This window comes from Strongylocentrotus purpuratus, unplaced genomic scaffold (assembly GCF_000002235.5).
Source record: "Strongylocentrotus purpuratus isolate Spur 01 unplaced genomic scaffold, Spur_5.0 spur5_scaffold_21, whole genome shotgun sequence".
In the NCBI taxonomy this organism is placed as follows: domain Eukaryota; kingdom Metazoa; phylum Echinodermata; class Echinoidea; order Camarodonta; family Strongylocentrotidae; genus Strongylocentrotus; species Strongylocentrotus purpuratus.
In genome coordinates, this window is record NW_022145607.1 from 36243001 (window position 1) to 36253270 (window position 10270).

Consider the following 10270-nt stretch of genomic DNA (forward strand, 5'->3'; position numbering starts at 1 on the left):
ATGGGATTTGGGATCATCAAGGCTTTCGGCGTTCTCCTTCCACTGATGGTTGAAAGATTCAACACAAATTACGCCACTTTAGGTTTCCTCTGCACTTTACCCGGTTCAATCATGCTATTTTCAGGTGAATTATTTGATTCTTTATAATTCTAATTATTATAACTAAGAACAATACACTCTATTTTTCAAAATGTATAAGACGTATGCATTGTGGCTTTCCATACCCCGTCCATCTACACACAATTTTGTATTTTTTAAGCAATTTTGTTTGATGTCTCCAAATGTGTAATACAAACCATAACATACAACTGAATAAAATAAACGTGTTCAATATTGATTGTTTTTACTTAAACATAATTAAACAAAAACTTATTTGCAGTATATATAACTTAGCAACAAAGTAAACGTATAAGTAGCTCAACATAATATATATGTCACTTGTAAATGTTATTCACTTATATACAAAAATTAAAAAATAAATAAATCTGGAGGTAATTTTACTGGAACAATGCCTGCTCCTCCCTGCCCCCTCCCTGCCCCCTCCGTCACACAAATACCCCAACCGACACACCCACACACCTACTCACTCACCCACCTACCCCTCACACAAACACTACTCATTCAGTGGATGTCTGCTAACATTCTCAACTCAAGAAAAATATACTAAATAAGTTATCCAGGCCGCAAAATAAAGTTACACTTTGAACAGGCTCACGGTGGAGAAGAAAACAAATCTTAATTAATCTTAAGCTGCTCCCATTTATGTGATCTGAAATGTGATCCCAGCTTTCCCATTCTAATTGCTATTTTCTTGTCCTCATCCCTTTACTTAAAAAGGCTTTTTTTCATCTTTTCAAAAGTTGGTACTCGCCCCCCCCCTGATCTTGACACAAATGTAACATTCTTGACCATGAAAATGATAGTATTACACATTTTTTATTCTATATGAACTACCTTCCAACCCAACAAATATATCTCGCCATTCTAAATCTTTAATTTCAAATAAAAAAGTCGTATTAAAGCCTGCCATATCCTTTAAACGCTCCCGCAAGATAAAAATAAATGTTTGTATGTTTCTGTTTCCTGCTTACAAAACGAACATAAATTATCACCAACAAAACCAAATCTATGAAGATGTTCATTAGTATATATGGCTCCATGCAATAATTTAAATTGAAAATCTCGTTATTTTCTAATGAGTATAGTAATTCGTGGTCTAACAAATATTTCTTTTGATTCTTTATCTATAAAATCATAATCATTTTGCCCATCCCTTACCTGCAAATCATACGTTTGCTGCAGTGCTTTGATAAAATAATCATAAATTGTTCTTGAACCCACATCTCAAAACTGTATTTTTTTACCTGAAATATGGAAATAAGTAGTAAAGCTTATAAAATCAACCTAGAGGAATTGTATTAACCCTGAATCATCCTTCCATAATCTGGGTATCGCATCATAAATATCAATAATCATAAGCAAATTATTATCTTTCATACCGAGGTTCATAACATATTTAACAGACTTAACATGGCATTTCTCAACCAAGTGATTCAGTTGAACAATCCCTCTTTCAACAAGTATCTATCAACTACCATCTCTATTTCACAATATTTACAGTTTAAACTCAAACATTCACACATACCCCACCCGTTATTCAACAAATTATCACTTAAAAAATCCTAAAATACTGTTAGCACAAAAATCAGTAAGACATCATGGACCAGATGTTTGGAACTCCTTACCAAATTCAATAAGGCATTGTTTATCTCTCTATTCTTTAAAGCATCTCTCAGAAAACTCTCATATCAAAGTATCTACATAACTGATTTCAACATGCAGTAGGCAATTGACAAATTTTGGTCACATTGCAACTCAGTTTTGCAATTTTTTTTCTTTCTATTTCTTATTCTTAGTTTCCTTTATTGTAAAGGCTATTTTGTTTCCACTCCACTATACCACACAGAGCTACGTGCACTTCCTATGGTGGCCCTGAAGGGACATCGCGAATAGACTAAATCGTGAAAAATATGCGATAAAATTCACGATATCGTCAATTTTATCGCATATTTTTCACGAAGAAATTCACGAAATTGACGATATCGTGAACTTTATCGTGAACTTTTCACGATGAAATTGACGATATCGTGAATTTTATCGTGTACTCTATCGTGTACTCTATCGTGTACTCTATCGTGTACTCTCCTGACGGGCGCTTCGTAAACAAAACCAGCCCTAGCTGGGGGAGACAGAGAGAAGGAAAAAAGGGAAAGGGAAAGAGAAGATAAAAGGAAAGAAAGAATAATAAGAAGAAAAGAGGGAAACGGGGGGGGGGGGTGAAGGGCTCTTGCCTCCTCCTCACTCCCCCCCCCCCCCGCCAAAAAATAAATAAGGAGAGAGAGAAGGGAAAGGGAAAGGGAAAGAAAATATAAAAGGAAAGAAAGAAGAGGAAGAAGGAAAGAGGGAAACGGGGGAAGGGCGAAAGGCTCTTACCTCCCCCCCCGCCAAAAAAATAAATAAGAGAGAGAGAGAGAGAGAGAGAAGGGAAAGGGAAAGACAGAAGAGGAATAAGAGGGAAACAGGGGAAGGGCGAAGGGCTCTTGCCTCCTCCCCCCCCGCCAAAAATAAATAAGAGAGAGAAGGGAAAGGGAAAGAAAATATAAAAGGAAAGAAAGAAGAGGAATAAGAAGGAAAGAGGGAAACGGGGGAAGAGCGAAGGGCTCTTGCCTCCTCCCTCCCCACCCCCCGCCAAAAAAAAAAAATAAGAGATAGAGAGAGAAGGGAAAGGGAAAGGGAAAGAGAAGATAAAAGGAAAGAAAGAAGAGGAAGAAGAAGAAGAAAAGAGGGAAACGGGGGCGAAGGGCTTTTGCATCCCCCCGCCCAAAAAATAAATAAGAGAGAGAGAGAGAGAGAAGGGAAAGGGAAAGAGAATAAAAAAGGAAAGGAAGAAGAATAAGAAAAAAGGGAAACAGGGGCGAAGGGCTCTTGCCTCCTTTCTTTTCTTTCTTTTCCTTTCTTTCCTATTCTCCCTCTTTTTCGTTTTTCTCTTTCTTTCTTCTCTTTCCCTTTCCTTCTCTCTCTCTCTCTTATTTATTTTTTGGCGGGGACGGGGGGACGAGGCAAAAGCCCTTTGCCCCCGTTTCCCTCTTTTCTTCTTCTTCCTCTTCTTTCTTTCCTTTTATCTTCTCTTTCCCTTTCCCTTTCCCTTCTCTCTCTCTCTCTGATTTATTTTTTGGCGGGGGGGGGGGGGGGAGGGGGGGCAAGAGTCCTTCGCCCTTCCCCCGTTTTCCTCTTTTCTTCTTCTTCCTCTTCTTTCTTTCCTTTTATCTTCTCTTTCCCTTTCCCTTTCCCTTCTCTCTCTCTCTCTGATTTATTTTTTGGCGGGGATGGGGGGGGGGGGGGGGGGGGGGGGGGAGTGAGGAGGAGGCAAGAGCCCTTCGCCCCCCCCCGTTTCCCTCTTTTCTTCTTATTATTCTTTCTTTCCTTTTATCTTCTCTTTCCCTTTCCCTTTTTTCCTTCTCTCTGTCTCCCCCAGCTAGGGCTGGTTTTGTTTACGAAGCGCCCGTCAGGAGAGTACACGATAGAGTACACGATAGAGTACACGATAGAGTACACGATAAAATTGACGATATCGTGAACTTTATATCGTGAACTTTTCACGATAAAATTCACGATATCGTCAATTTCATCGTGAAAAGTTCACGATAAAGTTCACGATATCGTCAATTTCGTGAATTTCTTCGTGAAAAATATGCGATAAAATTGACGATATCGTGAATTTTATCGCATATTTTTCACGATTTAGTCTATTCGCGATGTCCCTTCAGGGCCACCATAACTTCCACTATTCGTTACAAGCACATACAAACAAGCACGTTTGCGTGCACATGCACACACACAAACACACACCACCACATACGCACACATACACACACGCACACACACGCACAATATTTATATACACTTGCACAACACACTCACAAACTCATACACAAAGACAAAGATCGTTTTATAAACACTTTTTCATTTTAAGGTTTACCTTAAGTTTTTTTTTTTTTTGAGGCCGCCATCCTAGTCAAGCTTTGCTTATGATTGCGGTCTCCTGCACTTTTCCAATAGAAAAGTTCGGATAATACTTTAAATTTATGATTATATGTTATGGAAATATTAAGTTTCGTTATTATATGTACATATATTATGTAAAAAAAACATTTTGACATAAAGAAATTATTGTTTGTTTATGTTTTATTAAACCTTACATTTATATGTTCTTTGTTATTCAGTCATATTTTATATGGAAAAAATGCAGAAATCAAATCAAATCAAATAAAAAATATACTATTTTCATTTATACATATATTCCGATTATTAAAAATAATTGGATTAATATAACCCTCCAAATATCTCAAATTACTTGTATCTTGCCATGCTTGCAACATTTTCATATAGTATGGTGGAATATCTAAAACGAGTTTAATATTTTTTAAATTATAATCACATTAAAAAAAAAAAAATCTACCCCCCACAAACTGTAAGCAATGATCAAAAAATAATTTCCATCCCAATCTTTTCTCTCTATATAAAAGACGTTTTATCCACATTTTGCGCTGTATTTTAAAGGACATTTCAAAATTAATCATTCTTAATCATCCAAAGTCATAATCTTGATACATTATGGCCAGTTTAATTCTATCTTTCCCCCTCCATATAAATTCAAATGAAATTTGTGCAACTTCTTTGTATACCAAATGTATTTTACCCATAATAGTTAAATCTCTTTGTTTCCACCATACAAGCAATTTTTGTATTTTTACTTAGAATTTCTTTATAATTCAAATCATCTTATAATCTTCGATCTAATGAATAAACTAACCCCTAAAATGTGTATTTACTTAACCAAATTTGCAAATAAAGGCCCATCAGGTTTGTTCTCATCCTCACCCATCCACATCAAATGTGTCTTTGTTTTATTCACTTTAAGACCACTAATTTGTTCAAATGATTCAAAAATATATTACAACCTTCTAACCGAATCGATATCCTTCAAAAATATTGTCATGTCATCTGCTTATAACACTTGCCTAATTTCAGATTTCCCAAAATGTAATCCCTTTAATACCGTTGTCCCTCCTTACTGCATGCGCCAAAACTTCGATGGCAACCAAAAACAAATATGGCGATAATGGATCCCCTTGCCTTACTCCCCTTTCTATTTCAAAATACCCCGTGGAGTGACCACCGTTTATAACACAACTACTTATCCCTTTATACAATAATTTTACCCAAGAGCAAAATGAATCTCCAAAACCGAACAATTTCAAATATTTGAAATAAATATCTATGAGATACAGCGTCGAAAGCTTTCTAAAGATCCACTGCACACAAAAACCCTTTCCCTTGTTCCCCATTATGCATGAGCTTCGATCGTATACCAAAAATTTAAAGAAATGAGGATTACATTGAAGTTTCTTCTTTCTTTAAGGTCCGTTGGTACTCCCTCCCCCCTCCTCCCCTTCAAACTCTAAGCACACTGTTTCTTTAATTTCTATATTTCAATCAATGTCCATGCAGGTCCTTTCGTCTCCTTGGTCCTCCAGAGGGTAGATCATCGACTCGTTGCCATGTTAGGAGGGGTAATAAGTGCGGTCTGCCTGGTATCATGCGGTTTCATCTCCAACATTACCGGTCTTGGTATCACCCTGGCGCTCACAGGTATTCAAGATTCAAGATTCATGATAATGTATTGTCTGATTTAAAAGATACAGAAATTTGTCCTCCACTGGCGAGTTACATATATATATATATATATACAAGCAACATAAACAATGTATAAATACATTCGAGGATACGAAGAAAATACAAGAATAATAATAATAGCAATAGTAGCAATAACACAACTGACATGTAAACTTGAAAACTGGCAATAGATATCGTATGTCATATTAGGAGGGGGTATAAATGGGTGTGTCTGGTATCATGTGGTTTTATCTCCAACATCACCGGTATTGGTATCACCCTGGCACTCAAGGGTATGTCATATTAGGAGGAGTAATACATGGGGTGTGTCTGGTATCATCATCATTCGGCTTCATTTTAAACATTTAACAGCTGTTGGCATCACCCTGTCACTCACATATATGTCATATCAGGAGAGGTAATGGTTTCATTTTAGGTAGGTAGGGATTTATGTTTGTCCGAAAGGGAGCAAAATATATCAGCGATAGAAGAAAACAAAAGCACCAAAACATTTTTGCGGCAATCCTGCAGAGTGAAGAAATAGCATGAGAGAACTATGGTTCTATAAGAAGTTGAAAGCGAGTTGTACTGCGCCCGACAAAACTTTGTGCAGTGGCATATTATCCGTTTCCATTGTCTATTGAAGTAGTAGCGAGCAATGATATATTTAACATTAATCTGCAACATGTTTCAGTTCTACTACTTTTTAACAACATCTTGTTATCTCATTAACAGGCATTGGCCGATGTTTTGTCTACCTACCGATTTCTCTCCTGATTAACCAGTATTTCAAAGAGAACTTTGTTCTAATGAACACCATAGGATCATATGGTTCAATTACAGGCGTAATTTTCCTACCCGTCATCACTGAGCGATCTCTAGAAGCGTACGGTTACTGTGGAGTTTTCATGATTCTTGGAGCAATCATGTTTCATAATGTTGCAGGGGCAGCGGCCATTCGGAAACCAGTCTTCAGCGTGAAAGATAACACCACTGGACAAAGTGGTAGTGATCAAGATCCGTCGGAGGATGACGGCGAGGAAGATGGTATAGAAGGAGGTGATCAAATGACCACATTGAAAGATGAATCGAGAAATGATATGGTCCAGGCCCAGGCAGAAAGCCGTTTTCACACCAAGGAAAACTCTGAAAATACGGACACACAAAATGCTGCAATCGAAGTAATTGCTTTTTTAATATCCGATGAGGATGCAGGGATTTTAAATGACGATAATAACTGTAAGGAGCACGTTCCTTTGCTAAAAAGTGCATTTGATCATCCTGGTGAAGTGGATGATCTTCCTAATGCCCCCAGATCTGGTCAAAATGTCCGCACATCATTTATATCTCGCTGCAAACTGTTTATGACAAAGGAAACTCTGTTCCTAATGTGCCTCCCAGCGACTTACTTTCGTGCCTATTCGTTTGAATCCTGGGCGTTGTACCTAGTGCCTCACGCAGAGCAGATAGGCATCACCCCATCTCGAGCTGTCTTCTTGTCTTCAATCGGTGGAATCAGTGGGATTATAGGCAGGACAATTGCAGTCATTCTCCTCGTTAAGAAAGTACACATGCTCAAAATCTACATTATCGCCGGTTTTATTACCACCCTGTCATTTTTCTTGGATTTTGTTGGCGAATCATTCATGATTCGTTCAGTTTGGGCATTTCTTCAGGGCCTCTGCTTTTTTGTACTGGATACTGCAGACCCAACTTTTCTTAAATTGACGTTGGTAGATGAAAGCAACTTCAGCTTCGGCCTTGGACTGGTGATGTTAATGAAAGGTTCTGGTAATGTCTCGGCAGGGTTAATCACAGGTAGACCACTATATCTTGACACTCTGGAATAATAGATACAAGCTTTGTATATTATTATCACAAAGCTGACTAAGACTAGAGAATGCCTCTTTTTATAACAACTTCTTTTGTCAGTTCAATATTCGATTAATTTATCATCCGACATGTAAAAAACATATACATATTGTATAACAGTCATACATAAGCTGACAAATAAATAGACTAAAAGATGCCTCCAATAAGTACGAGGCTTGTATAAAACAGAACGCCAAGCAGTTCATTATGAATTCATAGATGTATTTTAGTTAAATAAAAGTGTCCCTAAAACGCACATCAGGGTTTCCTCCTCCATGTTACTAGTGCAAGTTTTATTAACGTTCCACCCTGTTTCGAGATTTGTGACAATCTATGATCAGTGAAAAGCAATACAACGTGTCTTTTTATTCTCAAATATCGAAACGAAATGGTATTTTTCCTGTTTTAATATCATTTTTTAAATATTTTTACAACTTGTTTTTTTACAAAACTGAAAAAGATAAGCCTGTCATTTTTTAGAGCAAACTTCATGATAGGTATTTTGCCTGGGACTTTCTAAACAATTAAGCTATTTCAGTTTGACTCTAAAACAAAAAATATTTTTCATTTTTTTCAAATAGAACCAAGCTTTCAAACCCATCTGTACTAGTGAAAAGGAGAGATTAGACCACTCTGCAATGTCACTGGACAGGTGGTTATCTCATCAAATCAGCTCTCAAATAAAATAAGAAAAAGAGGATCATGGGGGACCAATGGTCACCGATTAGGCATTTTTTGTTATAAAGAGGGCGCAAGTAGCTGCAGTGGGGCTTTAAGCACTCAAAGATTAAATCTGAGGGGTGCGTTCAAGCGACCCTTTTTCACCCCAGAAAAGTGGTTTTCAAAGACGTTCAGTTTAGAACACGGGCGTTCAAGCGATTTCAAGCGTGTTTTCTTTGGTCTTAAAAATAAACGTGTTTCAAAACGCAAACATGAAACGCTGAAAATGATGCGTTTTGTAACGTGATTCTGCAGAATCACGGTCGCTAAAAATCGCTTGAACGTAACGGAGATCTCATTCAAGATTCTTTGACGTCATTATCGTGGCCTGCTTCCGGTTCGGGCAAAAACCGCGCGCCTGCTTTGTACTGTGCATATGATCTGCTCCGAAGTTGACATGAACTTCCAGGGTCAAACTGTGCAGATGATAGGCTTGAAATAAGCGAAAATCAGCGTTGATGGAAAATCGCTTGAACGATCGTCCGAAGTAACCGTGTTCGGTTACGGCGCTTTGATTTGTGATTCATGTCTGTGATTCTAGCTTTAAAAAATCACTGGAACGCACCCCTGGACGACTCATCGCCTATTATTGTGTGCTATTCAAGATATAATTGACAATTCAGAAGCGGATCTAGAGGGGGGGTTGGGGGGGTTGCAACCCCCCCCCAAAAAAAAAAAATCCGGGGACCATTTTTTTAAAATCTTATCTTTTTTTTAAAACTGGTAATTTTATTTTATTCTATTTCTATGTATTTATTTCATTTATTATTATTATTATTATTATTATTATTATTATTATTATTATTATTTCTTTTTGGGGGGAGGGGGGGGGGGGGGGTTGGGCGAACAAATGTCACAGAGTCCCTTGCCAGGCGCGGATCTACGGGGGGGTTTAGGGGGTTTAAACCCCCCTTGGGCGGCCCCAAAAAACAAACAAAAAAAAAGGGGGAAAAAAAAGAAAAAAAAAAAAAAAAAAAAAGAAAGAAAAAAGAACGCACGCTGGAGAGAAACCCTTTCAAGTGCAAATATTGTGAGAAGATATTCAACTCATCTGGTAACTTAACCAAACACATGATAACTCTGGATATAACTGTGTATTTAACTGTTACTTGATTTAAAAAGACGTTATCATGCACTGCTTTTTATGGTCTCCATTGTGTTAATAGATGCCAGGAAAACATCACTTACGGGGTTCAAATAAACCCCCCCCAAAAAATCGGCTCGCCGCTTCGCGGCTCGTGGACGATGCTCCGCATCGTCATTATTTTGGTCAACCCCCCCCCTTAGCAAAAAGCTAGATCCGCCCCTGCAATTTTTTTCTCGATTGTTTCTTAATCTATTCTCCCATCCAGGAGCTTTGCTTGACGTCATCCAGTCTTATACCATCGTCTTCATGATGATTGGAATCCCTGTTTTGTTCTTCACCATTAACACTGTAGTCATATCGGTACTGTTAAACAGAAGAGTCAAGTCCAAACACGTTTAACATCGCTCCAGGCATGATTGATTGAAACGAATCCTCTCTTCACCCAGGAGCTTTGTTTGACGTCATCCAATCTTATACCATCGTCTTCATGGTCACTGGTATACTTGTTGTGTCAACTCACCATTTCGTTTTAGTCGTATCGGAACGGTTAAACAAGAGAGTGATTTTTTTTTTTAAAGTTTAGCATCGCTGAAAGTTAGATAGTGTTTTTATTTTAAAAAGTTATGGTAAACGGGATAGTTGAGTTCTGTTGCAGAGGGCGCTACACAAAAAAAAATTGTGAGAGAATGAAAAACTGAGTGTTAAATTTGAAAGGACATACAATTAAAATGACAAAATCGTCTTTGTTTGACCGAAATCGATTCAGAAAAGGCTGAAATATCTGTAAATATAACCTTTTCTAATATTTGTGTACCACCAGAGTTAAACCAAATTGAACATTGTACTTCAAAGTTT

General features: G+C 37.6%; 1 protein-coding gene across 1 annotated transcript; it reads left to right on the forward strand.

Moving 5' to 3' along the window:
* On the forward strand, window positions 1–10028 carry LOC105438928 (monocarboxylate transporter 7-like). Its single transcript, XM_030994369.1, has 4 exons — window positions 1–124; window positions 5572–5712; window positions 6472–7554; window positions 9681–10028. The coding sequence occupies exons 1-4, from the start codon at window positions 1–3 to the stop codon at window positions 9812–9814; spliced, it is 1482 nt and encodes a 493-aa protein (XP_030850229.1). The 3' UTR covers window positions 9815–10028.
* Window positions 10029–10270: the final 242 nt, after the last annotated feature.